The 22,871-nt window shown below is 38.0% G+C and overlaps 1 protein-coding gene across 1 annotated transcript in view; it reads left to right on the forward strand.

The window, feature by feature from the left end:
• Positions 1 to 22,871, forward strand: part of LOC137174079 (tetratricopeptide repeat protein 39B) — a 30,968-nt gene continuing 8,097 nt past the window's right edge. The window contains exons 1-16 of the mRNA XM_067579127.1: positions 1 to 352; positions 12,710 to 12,744; positions 13,118 to 13,222; positions 14,171 to 14,302; positions 15,912 to 15,982; positions 16,102 to 16,169; positions 17,013 to 17,077; positions 17,836 to 17,941; positions 19,891 to 19,956; positions 20,300 to 20,408; positions 20,650 to 20,717; positions 20,826 to 20,885; positions 21,530 to 21,691; positions 22,060 to 22,151; positions 22,419 to 22,539; positions 22,644 to 22,755. Coding sequence (XP_067435228.1) covers positions 314 to 352; positions 12,710 to 12,744; positions 13,118 to 13,222; positions 14,171 to 14,302; positions 15,912 to 15,982; positions 16,102 to 16,169; positions 17,013 to 17,077; positions 17,836 to 17,941; positions 19,891 to 19,956; positions 20,300 to 20,408; positions 20,650 to 20,717; positions 20,826 to 20,885; positions 21,530 to 21,691; positions 22,060 to 22,151; positions 22,419 to 22,539; positions 22,644 to 22,755 — 1,411 coding nt within the window. The 5' untranslated portion in view covers positions 1 to 313. The remainder of the gene's footprint in view (positions 353 to 12,709; positions 12,745 to 13,117; positions 13,223 to 14,170; positions 14,303 to 15,911; positions 15,983 to 16,101; positions 16,170 to 17,012; positions 17,078 to 17,835; positions 17,942 to 19,890; positions 19,957 to 20,299; positions 20,409 to 20,649; positions 20,718 to 20,825; positions 20,886 to 21,529; positions 21,692 to 22,059; positions 22,152 to 22,418; positions 22,540 to 22,643; positions 22,756 to 22,871) is intronic.

The raw sequence follows: 22,871 nt of genomic DNA on the forward strand, positions 1-22,871 counted from the left end.
AGACGGGCTTTTTTTCCTTCACGGAAGAGAGTAAAGGATAGGTGACCAAATCCACCGACACCGCCAGACAGGGAAGAGAGAGACCGGGACGACTTCACCGCAGTAACGCGGCTGTGGGTGTGAAAACCCCGCAGATGTGCAGCGGGTTTGCGGGCAGCGGGACGGAGCTGTGACCGACAGAAATGGGACTGTGGTTCCGCTCCTGATAGGACCTCAGCAGCAGCAGCAGCAGCAGCGGCGGTGGTGGTGGTGGTGGTGGTGGTGGGAACCCGGCCGATCTGCGGACGTGAGGGAGGACAGCCCGGGCTCAGACATGGCCCACGTAGGCAACGGAGCGGCCGCCGAGGAGGAGGTGAGTTTCTACCCCGCTGCTCCATATCATGTCTCAATGATGTCTTATTTCTAATGGAAACACACATATTCACATTAGTGATGTTTAGTATTGAGACTATATCATTCTATACTAATTATTGATTATGTGCTCGATTAATCGAGTTCTTGTTTGGTTTATAAAATGGTGAAAAATGTTGATAATTGTTTCCCAAAAACCCAAAATGCAACTTAACGTTTTGTTTTGGTCCACAACCCAAAGATCTTCAGTTTACTGTCATAGAGGACTAAAGAAACCAGGAAATATTCACATTAAAGAAGCTGAAACTTAAAAAATGACTTAAAACCATTAATTGATTATCAAATTAGTCGTTGATTCATTTTCTGACAATTGATTAATTGACTAATCATTGCAGCTTCAGATGTTTTTATTGTGATTCTACACGGCTGCTCCTATAGTGATCTACCACAGCCCATAATGTTTGAACTATGTCTAATCTCTAAGGGAAACCTACATATTCCTATTAGTGATGTCATTTTATTGATCAATCGATTAGTTGTTTGGTCAATAAAATGGTAAAAAAATTGTTGTTTCCTGAAAGCCTGAGATGCAAACAAGAATGTTTTGTTTTGGTCCACGACACAAAGATATTCAGTTTAATGTCATAGAGACTAAAAAAAAACAGGAAATACTCACATTTAAGAAGCTGGAATCAGAGAATTTTGACTTTTGTTCTTAAGAAATGACTCAAAATGCTCAATCGATTACCAAAATAGTTGCAGTTCATTTTCTGTTGACTGATTAATCAACTAATCACTACAGCTCTTTATATTTCTGAAGTTATTTTAGGCTGATGTTTACCATCACCTACAGTCAGTCTATTATATTCCTGTAGTGCCTTTATGGTTTGTGTTGCTATAGTGACCTTATGATCCTAAATATGATAATAATGATACAGATAGACATCATTTCTATAGTGACATATGGTATCACTGTATGTTGCCATAAAACTGCAGAATATTCCTAAAATAGTCCTATAAAGTACTCAGTACTGAGTTTATAATGACCTCACCTCCTGTGGTATCATCCTGTAGTAATTCTGATATTTCTATAGTACGTCTGTAATGTTTCTATGTTTGTGTATATGTTTCCTATAATACTGTGATAATCCCACAGTTCTCTGTAGGGTTATTGATATTGATGTATTGGATATTGAAACATCATGATATGACATAAATGTCGTCTTTTCCTGGTTTTAAAGGCTGTAATACAGTGAATATTCTGAACTTACCAGACTGTTTGAGCTGTTCCAGGTCATTATATCCACATTACTGATGATTATTTATCAAAAATCTCCCTCTGTATTCTGTCACAATATTGATATCGAGGTATTTGGTCAAAAATATTGTGATACTTGATATTGTGTCCACATGGCCCAGCCCCAGTTCTCTGTCAGTAACTTTACCTTCTGCTTTATCACTACATTCCCAAATTATATGTGTGTCTGTAATATTAAATATTAACTTTTATAGGAACAATAAAATTACATGTTCCTATAAAACTCCTACACACTGAAAATCACTGGGTTAAAATTTTACCCAGTTTGGGCCAGTAAAGCACCAGTACAAAACAATGTGCATATGACATTCACAAGATACACAAGTTATTAATAATCAATAACAAACCGTGACATGTAAGTTTAAAAAGAGAAGAGTAGATTATAACAGGCTTTAGTTTGGGTCTTGAGAGGCTTCCTGGGTAACATTAATCCAGTGTTGTGTTGGTTCTATATTCACCCAAACTGGGTCAAATTTTAACCCAGTGGTTTTCTTTAGTGTGTATATAGTCTTATATACTTATAATTCTCCCCTCTCTATATACTGTATATTGTGGCTGTGACACCCAATATTGAATTTATAGACCTTGCACCATTATACACAGTTGTTGTTGTTGTTTTCAATGCTGGATTACCAACCAGTGGTCAACTGGTCCCAGCTTCACTGTGTCTGCATTGGTTGTAGTGCTTTAAAACTCAGTATTAACTGGTATGATGCAGTGATCACTCCTATTTTATTACTTGATCCTGAAAAGGTGTCCCATATTAAAATCTAGTTTTAAGATCTGCCTTATATCAGTTTTGTGCTTATGTGTGTTTAATCAAATTAACAAAAAGTAAACCTACAACACAAGTCATCTGTTTGTGTTTATTTGGGGGTTTTATGTGTGATCTGGTGAAAAAACAAACAGAAATATGATCATAGATATTCTACCCTACATCTATTTAATATGACTGGACAACTTTATTACACTTCACTGACAGATTTCACTCTGATTTCCTTTAAACTGCTTCCATGCTGTCCTCATTTACAGCTTATTTTCCACATCACGTGTTTGATTTACAACAGAGTCTGTAACATTCCTGTAGTATCTCCGCTCTGACCGACAGTGTGTCTCTGGGATTATATAATCTGTTTACAGTGACAGCGGTTTAAGGGGTCTCTCATATGTTTATATGTGTATTAATTAGTGATATATGTATGTACAAACTGAACTGTAGATCTTCTGGTTCAGCACAGATGAGCAGTGAGTAAACTGCTGATTACTATATTTATCTATGTGCTGTGTAGTCAGCTTTAAGTGAGGTGATACTGTCAGTTTCCTCGTGTGTGTGTGTGTGTGTGTGTGTGTGTGTGTGTGTGTGTGTGTGTGTGTTAGTTTGTGGGTTTATGTAAATGACAGATTTGATTTCAACCGCAGACTGTCTTCCGCTCAAACAAACAGGAAGTTGGATGAGAATATGCTTTCAAGAGCTCAAACGTTAATTCTGATCCAAAATGACTGACGATGATGTCACTGACTTCTACTTTAAGGAGGTCAGAATGTGCGTAGTCACAGCGCAGCAGTAAAGTCCTGCATGGCGTCTGGGTTTCTGGCTGATAACATGATGCAAAGACAACTAGCGAGGTTATTTTTTTTTAGCCTTTATGTTTCTAGTAAAACCTGATGTTCCATCCAGGTTCATATTGTTCAAACTGGGAGTGCCCCAGTAAAACTACTGTGTGGGTGTGTTTCACCATCCTTGGGGATGCAAGATATTTTCTAGATCCTGTCAAGGGATCTTGGAGGTTTCTAGGGTGTTCTTGGTGTGCCTTAGAAGATTTTTGGAGCTTTTATTGTTATAGATTTTAGCAAATCCATGCTAATCCCACAGCTTTACAAATCTGTTTCATAGACACACAGAGACAAGAGGAAAAAGGAGAAAGACTGGAGGGAAATAAGAGAGAGAACTGGAGTTTCTAGTGATTTCTGAGATCAAACAGACTCTGAGCTGTCTCACAAGCACACACATTTGGTTCGTCATCTGTAGTCAGTACATTGCGTCTCAGGGGTGAATAAATGCAGACTGCACAAATGGTCCACTATTCAAGATGTCTTTTAGGGTGCTCCAAAGGTTTCGTAGTTCCAGAGGTTAACGAATAAAGTTTTGGGGGTCTGAAAGGATTTTAGGGGTCTCGTCTCAAGAGTTGCATAGGTAGATTACATGGACGGTTTATGGTGACTTATTAGGAGACATGGTGCGAGGTGTCTTTGCAGAGGCTTGAGAGTACATCTACCGTCTGTAAGAGTTTCAACATCCTTACCAGCTTCTAAAGATGAAGGAGTTCTGAGGTTTGTTCATGGGATTTGGCGACCTCAGACTTTTTTTGCAGTTATTTCTTTATTGAGTTTTTACTTGATTATATCCACAGGTGGATGCATAACAAGTCACTTCTATCTTTCGTAGTGTATCATGCAGGACTGTATTACATAAGACTGTAACCACAACTGCAGACTGTTTCTCCAGTCCCTCCCCCAATCTCCATAACCCTCCCACTTACCCACCATCCCACTGATGGGCCAAAATAATACTAGGAAATAAAACATGTAGAAAAAATATACATATATAATATACAATATACATACACACACATATATATATATATATGTGTGTGTGTGTGTGTTTGTTCCATGGTGTTAGGGGATACAGCTTCCATCGGGAAGTGGGAAAGCTTCAATTCTACAAGGTAAAAGAAACATTTGACTTAAAGTGGGTATATTTGTTCAGATTTCCAATGTTGTACAACTAGTCTTCTACCCAACATAGAAGCTGTTTGCACCCATTCACTCACAAACTTAGGTAAAATCTGGTAACCAGCATTTTTTTTTCTATATTTCATGTATAGAAGACCAGAATTCTTGCATTCTGGGACAGCTTCAAAGTACATGCACCAGTGTAACATCTGAAAACTTGTGGGAACTCAGACTTGCTTTAAGGGGTTTCAGGGATCTTTATGGTGGTTGGAGAAATCTCTACAGAGGTCTAGAGTTTCCTCAGGTCTCGGTTTTTAGGAGGTTATAGAGGAAAGGGTTATAGAGGTGCTTCAGGAAGTTCAATGGATTAGTACAAGGGAGAAAGAGGCTGTTGAACAGTTCTGTGGGTCTGTGTGGAGGTTTTAGAGATATTCAAGTGGTCTGTTCAGGCCCACTAAAAAGATGCAAAATGTTTTTGAATGGGGAATTTAGGAGGTCTGAATGGTCCCAAAATGTGCACTGGATGCGTCAGGAGTTTGTAGGAAGTCTAATAAATCCTTGAAGTTTATGGAGCTCTGAAGAGATTATAGAAGTCTGAGAGATCCTCAAAGCATTTTTTGAAGTCCTTGAGGAGGTTTAAGGGGCTCCCCTTAAAGGGTGTGGTGCTTTCTTCAGCATTCTTGTGGTTCCTGAGGAGAGTGTATTTTAAGAGGATCTATAGGTTCTTGAGGAGGTTTTATATGTAATTTATGAGGTCTTTGTAAATTTACAAGGTTCTTTGTGTGCCTGAGGACAGTTTAGAGGGTTTTAGGGGTCCCTGTGGTTGTCCTAGGTGCACAAGGTTCCAAGAAGTCCATACATGGTTTGAGGGGTCTTTGAGAAGTTTCAAGATGTTTTTTAGTGTGTTTCAGCAGTTTTGTAGAGTTACCAGTAGCCTTCAAAAGAGCTCTACAGTTCTTTGAGGGGTTCTAATTATTCAAGTGACAGTTCTGAGGGTCTGAATAGGTTTTAGGGGTGCCAGAGCTACTTGAAGGGTTCTTGCAGTACCTGAGTATGTTTCTTGGGTCCTTGAGGTCTTCTAAAGGTGGTTCAGGTGGCTACACTGGATTTAGGTGTCTTTGAAGAGGTTCAAGGGGGTTCCACAGGTTGTTATTGAGGTATCTCAAAGGTCATTGAAGTGGATATAGGGGAGTTTGAGGGGTTTGACTTACTTGAGGTAGTGTCTAAACACTGAAAGGGACTTTTAGAAGGTTTTAGTGGTCCCTGTGGAAGTTTTAGGGCTCCAGGATTTCACAAGTGTTGCACAAATGCACCTTGACGTGAGTTGACTAGTTAGTTTCCTTGGGGAGACTGTTTCTTGGTATTGTTCTCCTTTCAGACTTTCCAGGGTGATCAAGGGACTAAATCCAGCATCTTTTTGTTTATAAGCCCGATGCACATGTTCAGGTGGATGATGTGGGCTAGGTCTGACAAGTTGAGGCTGTCCTGCGTCACAGCTCACCAGTTTATCTCCTCATCAGAGCTCACAAATGCTCCTCTGTCAGCCTCCAATCTAACTCATCTCATTACAGAGGAATTCAGCTGACTTCAGTTGAGTCATCCAACCTCACTGCTCAGCAACACAACAATAAATAACGCATCGCAGACAGGAATTATCGGAATGAAAAGAATTACAGGAAAGACAACATCCAGTTAGGCGGTCGAATGAGTTTGCTGTGACCCTTGACCCCTTTTTTGTAATGTCAATCTAGGAGTAATTGTTTCTTTTTAAGACTCTCAGGTATGAATGGAATGTCAATAACACCATGGGAGTGTGTTGCAGAACATAGGTTTACCTTCATTCATCCTGCTTCACATTCATACAGAACTCTTATTGTTGGACGTTCAGCAGTTCAACTGTTTGGATTAAAATCTGTGCGTTGCCTAAGGGCACTTAGTCCATGGATTATAGCCAGGAAACTGTCACTCAGATTTACAGATATTGGACAAAGTAGACATTTTGTCGTTAAGAGTTCAGTCAGCACTTTTTAAGCAGTTGAGTTCCAGGATTCCCAGAGGAGGTTTCACTGCTCTCTTGGAAGGATCCAGAGTTTTTTCCTGGAGATTTCAGTGATCTCTAAGAAGGTTATAGGGCTCTCCGAGTAGGTCAGAGGTTCCTCTTAACAGATTTTTTCTCTGGCATTTTTGTTGGTTCCCTCTGTGTTATCCATGTTTTTCTGAGCAGGAAGTGTGATGGGTCTTGAGGTTCAAGGTTCCACGGGTCATTTAAGGGGTTTTGGGGAAACCTCTAGAGGTTTGGTGGATTGTAGAGATGGTTTTCAGGGTGTTGAAGGTCTTCCTAAAGTCACTGAAAGTGTTCAAGGGGTCCTTGAGAAGGTTAAAACATATTTGAAGGTCATCCATGGTGGTCAATGAAGGGTGTCACGGTGGTCTGTCAGGGTTTCAGTGCCTCCTCAGGGGGGTTTGTTATCTTTTCAGAGGGTTTTACGGATCTGTGAGGACATTCTGGGTTTTTTGGGAGTTTCCAAGCCTCCTTAAGAGTACTCGAGCTGTTAATGTGTGTTGAAGTGTGTTTGGTAATAGGATGCAGTGTGTAGGTCTTGACTAATTGATTAGAGTGCTGCTGCTGTCACAAGAGAAGCTTCTCTGACATTGACCTCTCCTTGTGTGAAACAGCACACGTCTTTTTCCACAACTTCTGTTTTCATCCTGCAGCCGACTGAAAAACACTAAAAGATAATAGAGATAATAGATCTGAGGTTATTTTGATGCTGAAGTATGAGAAAATCATCTCTTCTAAATTCCTCCTGGGCTCCTCTATCGGGCCACAGGAATATTTAACTTTCAAGTCACAGTCAGAAGTCAAAAAGATAAAGGCCACAAGAGATACATGAAAATCATTTTCTGCAGGCAGTGTTGAAAATGTCAATAACTTCAAGCTTATACAAACTCCTGATTTACAGATAAGACTTTACTAATTAAGGAGGCATCACAGCAGCACAATAAACAGACCAAATACAGAAAGGATGGAGAAAAGTAAAATAAGTAGAAAAAAGTAAAACTACACTAGAAAACAAAATCAGGATGTCATATGTACAAATTAGTAAAGAAGAGTAAACAATAAGTAGAAAAAACTATACAATTAATCAAAGTTATATATGTATATATTCAGTACAATACCACTGTAAGTACAAAAATATAGTGAAAAGTATATTTTACACTATACATTAATATACATATACAGTATATATAAGTAATAATACACTCAGCGTGCACTTTATTAGGAACACCTGCCTCATGTATGTTAATGGGGTGAGCAAAATATTAGGAACAGTTTTCAATATGATGCACTCCAGTACACCAGCAGCACCCACTACGACCTCAATAATGAACATAAAGTATAAGCTTCGTAAATGTGGAATTCATGGCTGAGCTGGGTTGCGTTAGATTACACAGGTGTCCCTAATAAAGTTCTCACTGAGAGTAGATTTAGTTTTAAAAAGCTAATGTTACTGTCTACAGCAAGAAAGAGAAAATATTCAAGAACTTTTGACAGGAAATTCAACACTTTTTAATACTTTTAGGGAACTGAATTCAATGCTTTTTAAGACTTTTCAAGACCTAGAAATACCCAGATTTTTGTCAAAGGCAGCCCCGGATGGAGGCAAAGAAATGAGCGAAAAGAAAGGGAAAGATGGAGGAGGGGTGTTTTCATTTTTCTCACAAACAAATCTGTGAATGAAACCAAAGAGACACTCACTCGTCTCTTTTCACAGTTTTCACTCTCTCATACAAGCAGAAGCTCTCGCTGACATTCCCTCACACTGTCAGTGTTTTCGACTGTTAGCGGCATTCACAGCGTTCCAGACACAAATGCCACAAGCTCCTGCTGTGTTTGTGTGTGTTTGTGTGTGTGTGTGTGTGTATCTGTCATAGGACAAATTTCAGACTAAAGACAAGTTAATTGGGGACAGCTTGTGCAATTGGGGACAAAAGCCGTGTCCCCAATTGGGAAAAAGCTCATTTTTGGGTCAGTGGTTATGGTCAGAGTTAGGGTAAGTCTCCAGGAAATGAATGTTAGTCTATGTAATGTGTGTGTTTGTGTTTATTATAGATGAATGTTGTTTAACCAGTCAGTCAGCACATTAACTCTCAACACAATAGAATCTTAAAAATGACATGACGGGTGAAGTTTCTCTTTTACAAGATGGTTTTTTTTAACATTAGTTCATGTTAATTCATGTGATAAATAGTTTTTATTCCTGAAAATTCCCGAAATTGAGAAATAAACCACACACTTCTCCTAGATTACCACATTTTGGTACTAAATACTCAACACGAAACACCACAGAGAAAGTCTCTTTCTCTTTCTATTTCACCCGTTATTTATGTAAATCTGATCCTGAAACTGAGAGAATCAGCTTCATTTCTGTTGAAATCTGTGATACTCACAGTTTGCAAAGTCTGACTTTCTAAAACAAAAATGCCACACAGCTCTTTAATACAAGCTTCCTATGATGATGATGAGTTTTTTATTGTAGTTTTTCTATTTTACTCTTACTCTGTTTTTCACAATTATCTGTTATGCACGTATATGTCGTATGTGTCTTTGTGAAACACTTTGGTGCAAAACCTGTTTGCTTTTAAAGTGATATATAAATAAAATAAACTTGAAACTTTTTTTAACACTACATAAGTTTAACCTTTTCCTGTTAGTAACCCTAAAAGAACAAATAAAATCTATTCAAATATTTGTGAGGTAAAATGTCAGATAACATTTTATTTGACACGTTTTAAATAATATAATGTAATTATAACAATAATTTAATTTTCTGTCTTAATTTTCTCTTAATCAATACTTGAGAAATGTGTTTATTTTGTTTGACCATCAGTAAAACGAACCTCAAGTTTTACTTTAACGATGACATAATCAGAGAAAAAAAATCATTCTCGCACAATTTTAATTACATATTAAATCACACATGAATAAATATTTTAATAATCCATCTTTGTCTGTGGGGACGACAGATTGCTCAGTGGACAGAGTGTAACTGGGTCACAGTGTTGAAGTCTGGTCGTGTCTGTGCGAGTGTGACTACAGCGGGTCGATAGCTGAGCCTGCAGGCGCTGAGTTGCTGTCGAGCTCTCTGTATGTGCGACTGCAGCTGTACACTATTATGCAAGGAGCCACTGGGCTGCTATTATTAGCCTGCTACTGAGGCTCCAGAGACATACTGGGTGTGTGTGTGTGTGTGTGTGTGTGTGTGTGTGTGTGTGTGTGTGTGTGTGTGTGTGTGTGAAATCAATGCTGTTGCTTTCCACTTCACATGTTGATGCCAAAATAGAAAATGCGTTGGATTATATTCACGTTGTGAAGCATGTTTGTGTGTGTGTGTGTGTGTGTGAAACTCCTTGAACAAACAGTGTGACCTCAGGCAGCGCTGATGCCTTTGATATCATATATAAATATATATCTTCGTCTCCAGTGTACCATGTTGACAGACTGGGATTTTGTTGTTCCTTTAAATAGACACCGAGCTTTAAACAAACGTACTTTATTCTTCTGGGACATGTTTGTCACAACAGTCAGATGAAAATTTCATCCTTTTGCCTAAATTAGATTTTCTTGGCAGCAGTAGTGAAACCGGCAAAGATGATGGCGAGCAATAAATCCAAACTACAGGCTTCAGAAACATCCCTTTTTATTTTGAAACCATTGGATGAAACTATTCCCAACTTTTCAGGGTGAAAACTCTGAGAAGGTTGGAATAATCTTGAAATGTTTGTGTTTGGCTGGGGGCCTTTTGTTGTGAGTCATTCCCCATATCTCTCTCTCTCTCAACTATTAATAAAGGCAGTAAAGGAATAAACTTTGGGTGGAACATTCACAAGAAGGCAGAGACATATTTAAAGTATTCAATAATCATAAACAATTGGGATTATACTTGAAAACCCTTAATGGTCCCGAGATTATTCTGAAAAAACCCTGAAAACCTGAGGAGTCAGGATTTAATCTGAAAAGGAGAGAATGATTCTAATAAGTCAGCATTAGACCTGAAAAGTCTAAAATGGTCTCGAAAAATCTGAATTGAATCAGATAATTCTGGAATAACCCTGAAAATTTGGTGACTCTGAAAATGAGGAAGGAATAAGTCTTAAAATTCAGGATGGAATAAATGTAAAACTGAGGAATAATGCACAATAAAGTTATGAATAGTAATGGAATAATAGTGAGAAATCTGGAATAGCCATTAAAATTTTAGAATAACTCTGAAAAGAAGTGAATAATCCTGAAAAGTTGGGAATGACCCTGATAGGAAACAAACCTGAAACATCGGATTTAGTCCCTGAAAAGTCTTAAATGGTCCAATGTCTAAGTCAGATTTGATTATTCTGGATTAACCCTGAAAACTCAGGAATAACCCTTAAAATGCAATACTATAAGTCTTGAAAAACAGAGCAGTTGGACACATGCAGGAGACTGAAGAATCAATATTTATTTACTCAACTCGGGAACAGAACTCAGGAGTGCAGGCGAAGCGAAACTGAACTGAACAAAGGATCCGACAACACCAAACTGATTAAATACAAACTAAACTGAGGTGCAGGTGGAACAGAACAGGAAAAGAGCTGATTGGCTGTGGGAGACACAGGGAGCAGGGCAGGTGTGGAGGAAAACTACAGAGCAAACATAAAACCAATAATCATGGCACACAGAGGCTGTAAATGCAAATTATTCAAATCTACAGAAACAAATGTCAACAAACTCCTTTTTCATAACATGTTGAGAACGAGTTAAAGAGAATCCAGCCATTGAACAAACAGTCTGCTAATGTCCTGAATGTAAATACAGAAGACTTGTGGAATAAACTGTCTGCTGTATAAACTCCTCAGTCACATTTCACAACTAGTGTGAAAGCAAAGGGCCGATTGCCACTCAGTCCAGTTCAACAAACTGGGAGAAAGTCTGAGGGCGTCTGGTGAACTGGTGGAGGGACACAGAGCCAGACTGGGACAGAACCATGACAGAATAATAATATGGTTAGAAATGGGATTATCCATACTGAAATAACCCTGAAAACACAGGATTTACTCTGAAAAGCAGAGAATAATCCTGAATATCTTAAATGTTCCTGAAAAGTAAATAAATAAATAAGATTATTCCAGAATAATTATACTAATACTATATCATAACTGATAATTTTATAATAACCCTGATGATTTGAGAATGACCCTGACAATGAAGGAATATGTCTTATTATTCAGGAAAAACCCTGAACAATAATAATAATAATAATAATAATAATAATAGTAATAGTAATGTAATAATAATCAAACATCTGGAATAATCCTGAAATTTTCTAATAACCCTGAACGGTCAGGATTTACTCTGAAAAGTGAAGTGAATAATTATGAAAAGTTGGGAATAACCTGAAAAATCAGAAATGAATCAAGATTAATCTGGAATAATCCTGACAATTTGGGAATAACTCTAAAATTGAAGGAATAAATCTTGAAAGAAGGAAATTATTCTGAAAAATTAGGAATAGATCTGAAATTTCAGGAATAACCTGAAAATAGTTCAGAAAAGTGATAAATGGTCTGGAAAAGGCATAAATAAATCAAGATTATGCTGGAATAACCCTGATAATTTGGGAATATATATGGAATAAGTCTTACAATTCAGGAATAACCCTGGAATCTGGGAATAAGTCTTGAAAGGTCCTGCTGCACTCTGAAAAGAAGGGAATTGATTCTGAAAAATTGGGAATACACCTGAAAAGTGTGAAATGCTCCAGAAAAACTAGAAAATAAATCAGATTATTCTGGAATAAACCTGAAAACTCTGGAATAACCCTGAAGAGTCAGGATTTATAGAAAAGTAGGGAATGATTCTGAAAAGTTAGGAATAGATCTGGACAGACAGGACTAACCCCGAAAATTCTTAAAAAATCTGAAATAAATCAGATTATTCTGGAATAACCCTGAAAATGCAGGAATACATCTTAAAACTCTGCAATACCTCAGAATAATACGGAGTAACCCCGAAATTATAGAATAAAGGTCAGGAATCAGAGGGAATAGTCCTGGAAATACTTAAGTAGTCCCAAAAAATGAAATAAATCAGGAATACTTCTGGAATAACCCTGAAAACGAAATAAGTGTTAAATTGAGGAAAAATGAAATGAAATCTCATGTTTAATCCTGGAAAAGCAGGAAAATCAATGAGAACAGAAACAGAAAACTGCAGATCAGACTGATGATGACGTTTGTGGTTGTTAACCAGAGTGTTTCTGTGTTTTTCAGGACTGCTTTGAAGATGCCTTCGACCGGATACCTGCGTGAGTAACACACACACACACACACACACATACACACATATAATGCATAAAACGCACACTCACACAAACCAGTCATTCTCTGAGTGTTGTACAAGCTGAGTAGAGGTTTGTAGGTTTGTAGAGGTGTGTGTGTGTGTGTGTGTGTGTGTGTGTGTGTGTGTGTGTGTGTGTGTGTGTGTGTGTGTGTGTGTGTGTTTGCGGTCAGCTGCAGATCATTTCCTCTCAGCTTCCCGTCTCTTTCACCCTGTCTTCTGTCTCTTTCACTTTTAGTCACTTCCTGTTTTGGATGGTGTGTATGTGTGTGTATGTGTGTGTATGTGTATGTGTGTGTGTGTGTGTGTGTGTGTGTGTGTGTGTGTGTGTGTGCGTGCAGGGCATGTCAGATGGACCTGCAGACAGCCATCCAGGAGACTCAGTGTGCTCTCAATCTGGTCCTCAACAACAAGTTCTCTGAAGCCCTGGACCTCCTCAAACCATGGTAACCACGGCAACGCATCCCCGTGTTTTATTATGTAATATATGATATAGTGTACTAGTGTATTTGTACAAGCACAAATTGCACTACAAAGCTTTTGAATATGATTATGACAAGTGCTGCTACTTGTACTGGTACTGATACCATTACTACTGGTACTGCTACTGGTACATTTACTACTGATACCATTACTACTGGTACTGCTACTGGTACATTTACTACTGGTACTATTACAACTGGTACTGCTACTGGTACTGCTATTGGAAGTGCTACTGATACTCTTACAACTGGTTCTGCTACTAGTACTATTACAGCTAGTACTGCTACTGGTACATTTACTACTGGTACTAATACAACTGGTTCTGCTACTTTTACCAATACAACTAGTACTGTTACTTGCACTGCTTCTGGTACTATTACAACTGGTACTGCTACTGTAACCATTACTGCTGGTAGCTACTTCTACTGGTACTATTAATACTGGTACAATTTTACTGGTATTAATATTGGTATACTACAAACCCTATCTCTAGTGTTGCTATACATACTAAAACTACTGGCACTATTACCACTGGTACTATATCTGAAACTGCTTCTGATACCAGCACTACAGGTACTACTATACTTATCACTAGTACTGGTGCCACAAATGGTACTAAAACTGCTACTGGCACCAACACTTGCACTAGTACTGGTTTTAATGACATTATTGATACACATGCTACTGATACTACTATTACTGATACTTTTAATATTGCTGCTGATGGTACTACTACTATACACACTACTGGTTCTGAAGCTATTGCATTACCATTCACACCGGTGTCACTATCACTGTTATTACTACTGCTCCGTCATCTGAGGCTGCTAGTGCTGATACTAGGATTGCTACTGATACTTCGTCAACATAATTACCATGTGTATATAATATACTTGTGTGTGTGTGTGTAGGTGGAAGGACAGTATGTACCATGCGTTGGGTTACAGCAGCATCTTGGTGATGCAGGCAACCATGACCTTCGAACATAGAGACATCCAGACTGCCATGGCAACCATCAAGGAGGCGTTACACACCTGTCAGAGGTGAGAAAGGAACAATATTGTGTCGCTCTGTCTGAGAGTCAAGAGCTGTGCAGGTTTGGCTCGGGTATTGGGACATCAGATTAAATTACTTTGGCAAAGATAAAGATTTAGTTGAGTCCCAACGGGGGGGGGGGGGGGCATTTAAGTAGAAGTTATTTTTGTTGAGCATTATTCTTGGTAAATTGAGCCTCTCGACCTCTCTCTGGCCTTATGAACCAACACCGCTTTCTTAAGACTTACTTTTTGCTAATTTGTGTTCTTTTGGGGGCATTTTTGATATGCACCAGATATTACACATATTTATCTTCAAAACATAGGATAAGAAAAATCGGTGCTCCTCAACAAGTCACTCCCATCAACCAAATAGAAGTAATATCCAAATAAACAATATACAATAAGAACAAGAACACAGCAGGGATAAATCTGGAACATATGAGAAAGTTTCAGAGCAACTGAGATTATTCTGAGCAGCATGCATGGGAATACATCACAATATAATAGACTTGTGTATATTTCTGGCTTTTCCCCTGATGGTCTGAATAACTCGCTGTTGCGCTGTGCTGCTCTGTCTTATCTGTCCGTGCGCTGTCATTGTCTTCTTATCGCGCTGCAAAGTTATGAATTTGTTTTTCACTGCGTGAGAAAATGGTCGTGTGGTGTGAGAGCGTGTGAAAAGTGTAAACACTATACCTGCTAAACATCAACATGTTAGCATTGTGATGTTAGCATTTAGCTGAAAGCACTGTTGTGCTACGGTACATGCGAAAGAATTTTAATCTTGTTCATTTATAAGTAACTAAAAAAAGACATTTTGCTCAAAGGAGCCATTTTCATTATGAATAAACTACATTTAGCTGTTCATAATCTCCATGATATTGCAAAGCAAAGAATGTTGGCTAAAACTTCACTCTGTTATTCATGTTATGTTACTAAAATGTTCCTCCATTTTGCAAGATGTGATGATTTCTTTTTTTAACAATAATAATAAATTTCATTTATACAGTACCTTTTAAAACAAAGTGTTACAAACTGCTATACATGGGAAAAACTAAATTGAGACAAATAAGAACCACAACTAAATAAATTCCAGCAAATAAAAGTATTGAGAGTAAAATACCCAAAACACAGTGGAACTAGATACAAAGAGCTTTGGCCCTGCATCATTAAATAAGTTTTAATAAGTGATTTAGATGACGTTACTATTCTATAAGCCTCAGTTGTTCAGGCAGATATAATCAGACTTATATTCACATAACATTTTAAACATCAGAAAATCTTACTCATACAGCTTTTGAAAAGAAACCTGAAAATTATGATTAAAACCACAGTTTCCTCTTTTTTTTACATATCACAAACCTCTCTAACTACTTCCTGTTCTACGTGAAGCACTAAATCAAGCCAGGTTGACTGCCTCTAGACTGCAGCTGCATCTGAGGAACTCTCACTTCTGTTTTCAATAACATTTACGCTTAAATAGATGAAAGACAAGAGAGATAGAGAGAGAATGCATCTTACACTACTGGATGACGAGCACGGCCCAAAAACTTCACTTTGTGATAAAGTTTCCGTCTTCTTCTTCTTCTGTTTAATCTTCAAACTGTTTCCGCAGATTCAGGAAGAAGAACTCGGTAGTCGGATCTCTGTCTAGTCTGATCAGCAAGCAATCCAATTTACAAGAAGGTATACACACATGTCCCGCTCCAACATGCATTGACTGACAACAGGAAGTGCAGCTCACAAACAGGAAATAAGATCAAAAGCGACAGGAAGTCACTGTGTTGTGGTTATGTGTTTTGCAGAGGAGATGCATGCAGAGATCTGCTATGCCGAGTGTCTGCTGCAGAAAGCCACGCTGACATTTGTGCAGGTCAGAGCTGCTGTCTGTTTATCTGTCTGTCTAAATATCATAATCCCACCTTTGAAACAATGAATCACTGTCTCATTCTGATAATTACTTAAGCTAACTAGCTAGTGGAGCTAATCAAAATGAATAAACTTTAACATATAAAAATTGGTGGAATGCGCCTTTAAAGCTGCAGTTTCTCCAGTGGCCATTAGATGCTGCTCTTGTAAAACTTCACTGTATTGAAGTGAATTGGAAAACCCCCAAAGCCAGTTAGTGTTTTACACACTGACATTATTGTCTTAACAGATGATTTTACTTCTTTTGATGTCTTTTTGAAAAACATATAAGTTTATTGAAACAATATTGAAGGTTAACCTGGGAGTTGGGAGTATATTTCCTAAATTGACCAACCTTTTTAGCCCATCACCCCTTAAAGGATCATTGTGTAAGATTTAGGGGGATCTATTGGCAGAAATGGAATGTAATATTCATAAGTATGTTTTTATTAGTGTATAATCATCAAAATGTATAACATAGGTCTAGTTGTTTTTAGACATTATAATGGGGAATAGAAACATATTGTAGCTTTCAACCAAAAAAGTGGTTTTTTTTCTTCTTTAATTAGTTTATTTGATTTTGAATTTAAATTTTTAGTGACCCGAAAGATGATAGTGGCCAGAATTTCAAAAGAACTAAGCAAAAAATCAGACCATTTCTACTCAGGGACATATGCTCATAGGACTTTGACTAATGATAATGACTAATGTCATTACTAATGTTTTAACTGAAGATGCTGTGGATACCGCTGTAAGCTAATTGAACAAATTATAAATTTGGTAATTATTATCTGTCACTTTTTTCCAGGATGAGAACATGATCAGTTTTATCAAAGGAGGCATCAAGATTCGAACCAGCTACCAAATCTACAAGTAAGTGATCAATTCAAACCTTTAACAAATTTAAAATACTTTATCTGTCATTTACTTAACTATTGGTTCAACAATTAGGTTGTTATGAGTTTTAAAAGGAAAGTTTGAACATGGTGAAAATTAACAAGTTGTGTTATTTAAACGCAGCATATTTAGCTTCTAAACACGTTTTTCCCACATTTTTAATTTACTTATATTGATTTCTTAGATGTGCATTTGATGTTTTTTTTTATTTGATTCTGTTTTGTATGTTGGTTAGATGTCAATTGACAGATACACTGCTTTCATCTCTTATTCTTTAATTGTGAGTTCATCTGTTCTCAGGGTCAGGGTTAGGTTAGGAAACCTGAGTTCATCCCAGGTTTCAGGTTCACATTTGAAAAAATACTTGTTCAGCTCTTCCAACTCCCACAACTTCCACTGTTCATATAGATTTTATTCCCACTTTCAGTGCTTACACTTAAGCCAGCTGATATTGTCTTCCAGTTAATACACTTGAACTGGCTGAATTTCTTTCAGCAGACACACTTTCAGAACTTCCATTTTAACTTCATACACACATTTTTCCCTGAAATATTTACATTTTATGTTTTTAATCTATTTTATTATATTTTTCTTCTTTTTTAATTGTTCCTGAATCCATATCCTCCATATTTGTTATAATATAATAATATAATAATAATATTTTGTTATAAATGAATATCCTAACCCTTCAATTACTTTCTGATTGTTACTTCATGTTTCATGTTGTCCAATAGGGATTGTCAAAATGTGCTGAATGTTGCCCAGGATGCAGCCAACCAGTCTGATTCGTTCAGACAGTTCGAGGGCGGGGTCAAGTTGGGCATTGGATCCTTCAACCTGGTGGGTTTTCAAAGAGGCATTCACTGGTTTGTTTTTTTTCCCCTGAAGTCCCAGACGAGAGGAGTTTAACTGCAGCAAATGTTCAGTCACATCAAAGTTGATTTAACTGTCCTCCAGATATTTTCTATAACTTCTCTAAACTTTTGGTTCACACTTTTCAAAAGCACCCTGACATCACAAACTGGGGTGGAGTAAACGACAAAAGCGAAAATTTGAAAAACGTGAAGACAGGATGCTGACTCTTGCCTGTTTTACTCTCTGGTATATGATGTTTTAGATTAATAAGTGGTATTTAAGTTTGCTAACTTTGTCTCAAAAGCCTGGAAAAGAAGGAAAGATTGACTATTTAATTAGTATTTATTGTTTTCTCCATGTTTTTGTCATGATTTATGAATTTTGTTGTAGACAGTGATGTTCTGTAGATTTGATTGTGAAAGTTGTTTGAGTTGCTTCCAATAGGGGCTGGGCTTAGTTATGTGCATTATACAGTAATATAAATTTAATTTATTCATTCATTCACTCATTTATGTTAACAACTAATACAACATTATATCTAGTTTATAAAACTAACTACGAAAACTGGTATTTTTCAGACTGGTGAAAGGCTTGATTTCACTCAGACCTTATATTCAATTCAATTGAATTCAATTTTATTTATTGTGCCAAATTGCAACAAAAGGCACTTTTCACATAGAGCAGGTCTAGACCATACTCTTAAATTTACAGAGACCCAACAATTCCCCCATGAGCAGCACTTGGTGACAGCGGTATGGAAAAACTCCCCTTTAACGGGTAGAAACCTCAAGCAGAATCCGACTATTGTTGGGCGGCCATCTGCTTTGACCGGTTGGGTTGAGAGAGAAAGAAAGAGAGAGTGCATCATGGGAAGTCCCCCAGCAGTCTAGGCCTATAGCAGCATAACTAAGGGCTGGTCCAAGGTGAGCCTGGCCGGCCCTAACTATAAGCTTTATCAAAAAGGAAAGTTTAAGCCTCTACTTCTGCTTTTGGAGACTGTAGGAACCACAATATTTATATATATGTAGGAACCAAATTTTATATATATGTATGCAAAAAAGAAGTATCTTGTCACATTGAGAACAAAGAGAAAATACCTGAACTATTATAAAATATGAGAATGTATAACATCTGGATGTCCAAACTCTCCCTTCTTTGTTTATAGTTTTGTGAAAAATAGGCGAATGTCATCAGCATATTGTCAGAAATAGAACGATATTAATAGAATTACTCACACAGATACATTATTAAAGCAACATTATACTATAATATTATACTATTTTACCTTAAAATAACAGCTTCATAATCATTTTGATGATACACTGACTGATAATAGAGAAAATTAAAGAATGGCCACTGTGCGCCCCAAACACCTGTTCTTGCACTACGAGAAGTGCATAAATAGTAGTTACCTGGATGTAACCCCAGTTCTATGAGTACATGCAGAGCCCTCTAATGGGCTGTTCTTCAGCTAATAAGCGACAGCTGACTCGACTGATCAGACCTTCGGTGAATTACAATTACTTGTTAACTCGCCAATATGTAACTTATACCGTTATCAACAGAACTGAGATACATGTTAGCAGCCACTGGACTGTATTTTCTGTAGTGAATGAAGATGATGTGGATCGTAATGTAAGTCATTCAGTGTAATGCTAGCTGTTAGCAACTGCATTTTAGCACACAGCTAGCACTGTGGGTTCAGATGTAAGATCAGCTAGAAGCACAGCGAGAGTAAGTGTTGAAGTCTGTTCCCCTTCAAGTAGTGTTCCCTCGTGTTGCAACAGTGCAGTACCCTCACCGCTCAGTGATCAACAGAATTAAATGCACGTTACAATGTCTTGGTTTAAGTGCACATATTGATTAATCCATTGAAAGTGCATTGTTTTAATAATTCATTTTTGTTATATGTAATAGTGTTCTCTGTCTTTCAGATGTTGTCTCTCCTCCCTCAGAGGATTTTGAGGCTGTTGGAGTTTATAGGATTCTCAGGAAACAGGGTGAGTACAGCTTTAAAAGAAACGGCCAGGTCATTAAATTAATATTTCCTCAATTGCATCAGCAAAATAAAAACGTATTATTTAGTAAGGCTTTTAAAATTACTTAATAAAATATTTCTCTAAGAATTTATTTTAAAATGTCTCTACGTTTTAATGTTTTGTTTTTTTATGGTAAGATGCTGTTTGTAACCGCAGCTGCTTCACAGAGAAAGCCTTTCAGCAAACGAGTAGTAATTACAGCCCTAAACCAAATCCTTTGCTGTGATAATCCTGGAGGAAGACTTCAGTTAGCATTAACAAGAGACTCTCTTCACATTCCCCCTCTGTCTCTGTCTGTCTGCAGGGGTTTGGTTTGTCTCAGCTGAGAGAGGGAGCATCCAGTCACAGTTTGCGGTCAATCCTCTGTGCTCTGACTCTGCTCTTCTACCACACATACGTTTCACTGATACTGGGTAGGAAACTGCACACATATACACTTTGCTCTTCTTCTATTGCTCTGATATAGCACACTGTAGCTGCACCCTGTTGGTGGTCCAGCTCTACAGCCCTAAATTACTGCACACATCTTGAATGTTGTTCATCGATTCAGAGGTGTGGTACCATAACTTCATGGATGATTAGGTGTAAAACTGCTGTGAGTACAGGCCTCTCGTAGATAACTTTATTTATAACAATGTTGTTGTGTTTGATCAGGAACTGGGGAGGGGAACCTGGTAGAGGCTGAAGCTCTGCTGGAGCCGTACCAACAGAAATACCCAAAAGTAAGTAAAGCACATACACAAGAAATGTAAACATTCAAAAATCTACTGACAGGACAAAATTTCCTGATGTCATTGGCTGATAAAATCTACATTTTGTTTGTCTTTCAGGGCTCAATCATTCTCTTCTACTCTGCTCGTATCGCCACACTGCGAGGAAACTTTGAGAAGGTCTAAAACAAACACACCGTTGTACTTCTATCTGTGATGATCCTCATTGACATAACACACTGACAAACCCTGAGCTCTCACTGTAACCTAAACCCAATTCTAATATTAACCCTAAAACCGAGTCTCAACCCTCAAACAGACCTTTGAACAAGTGAGAACAAGAAAATATTCCTCTTGTGCAAAAAAGGTCCTCATTTTTTTACAAATTTCACTCTTCGAAAATGTCCTCAATATCCTTACTTTCAAAAATGTCTTCGTTTCCAAAAAAATGCCCTCATTTTCCAGAAGTACCTAATTTGTATGTCACTTTGGACAAAAGTGTCTTAATTAGCCAAAGCCAAAAATTTTTCCTCTTGTAAAAGCAGCCTTCACTTAAACATTTTCTGAATTTATTTTCCAAAATTTTCCAAAAATGTTCTCACTCTCTAAAGTCTAAAACAAAAACATGTCAGTTACACAAAGAAGATACATTCTAAAAGCCTACATTATGTGGGAAAACACAAGAAATTAATATAATTTAGATAAATTAATGTGTAAGTTTGAATACATCTCTTGCAGTCTTTCCTCCGTTCATCTGTTTCTATCTCCTTTGACCTCACCTGAGCAGGTGAGTGTCGATGTGTAAAATGTATCCTGTGTTTCAGGCTCGGGCCAGGTACGAGGAGTGTATCAGCAGCCAGCAGGAGTGGAAGCAGATCCACCACCTTTGTTACTGGGAGCTGATGTGGACTCACTCCTACCAGCAGCAGTGGCAGCAGGCGTACCGCTACGCAGACCTGCTGTGCAAGGAGAGCCGCTGGTCCAAGGTCGAGATAACACTTACATAATGTGCATGCGTAAATCCTGGTCTCATGCAGGCTCTCTTTAGTCTCGTAGTCAGCCTTCAGCACTTTCTTTCTCAAAACAGGGAGAAAATCTTCCAACAGATAACTCCATGTGCTCCTACTGCAGCTTCACTGGAACATTTTAGAATGTATAATTTGCTAAATGCCTTTTTTAAGAGGTTTCTTATAGTCTTGGTTGATCTTTTGTCCATTTTTTTTTGGTAATTTCTTGTGATATTTCAATGGAAGATGAGCTAGTAGTCATACATCATTACTGAACCTTTACATGACCTTTACATTGCTGACATCGCAAAAATTATTCTTGCCTCTGTATGACCCTCTGTCTGCAGGCTATCTATGTGTACCAGAAGGCAGCCATCCTCAGTATGATGTCAGAGGAGGAGGTGAAGAAGACGGGGGAGGACATCATGGAGCTCTTCAGGTCAGTCTGCCTCCACTTTAAATATTAGACCTGTAACTGTGCGTCTGGAGCTACACAGAGAAGATAAATGGGGAAATGTAGGGATAAACATAGAAATGAATGGGAATAAATGGGAAAAAATGAGGACATTGTTGGAAAGTTAAAACATTTGGGGATATTTTGGAAAGTTTTTTTTTCCAGTCCTCCATTCTTTAAATGGCTGTTTTAGGTTTAAGGTCAGGTTTAGGGTCATGCTGTAAGTATGTAAACGTGTATTTGTGTGTGCAGGCAGGTGGAGGGGCTGAAACAGCGCCTGGCGGGGAAATCGATCCCAACGGAGAAATTTGCAGTGAGGAAGTCCAGACGCTACAAAGCTGCTAACCCCATCCCCCTGGTCATCCCCGCACTGGTATACACACAAAACACACTTCTGCAATACACACACTCGAGCAATAGTTTGAGGTGATTAGAAGAGTAGTTAAAGTAATAATTTAATTTCTTCTCTCTCCGTAGGAGATGATGTATGTTTGGAACGGTTTCACCATAGTAGGGAAGAGATCCGACTGTACCGAGTCCCTGCTGGTTACCATAGAGACGGCTGAGGAGCAGCTTCGCAACGACCCCAGTGAGTTCAAAACATCACCGTTGCTACTAACGCTACTGCTAACACTGATTATTAATGTTAAACAAGGTGTAATGCATCTTGAAATAACGGATATGAACACTAATATTTACTCAGAA

The sequence above is a fragment of the Thunnus thynnus genome, chromosome 22 (assembly GCF_963924715.1).
Source record: "Thunnus thynnus chromosome 22, fThuThy2.1, whole genome shotgun sequence".
Taxonomy (NCBI): Eukaryota; Metazoa; Chordata; class Actinopteri; order Scombriformes; family Scombridae; genus Thunnus; species Thunnus thynnus.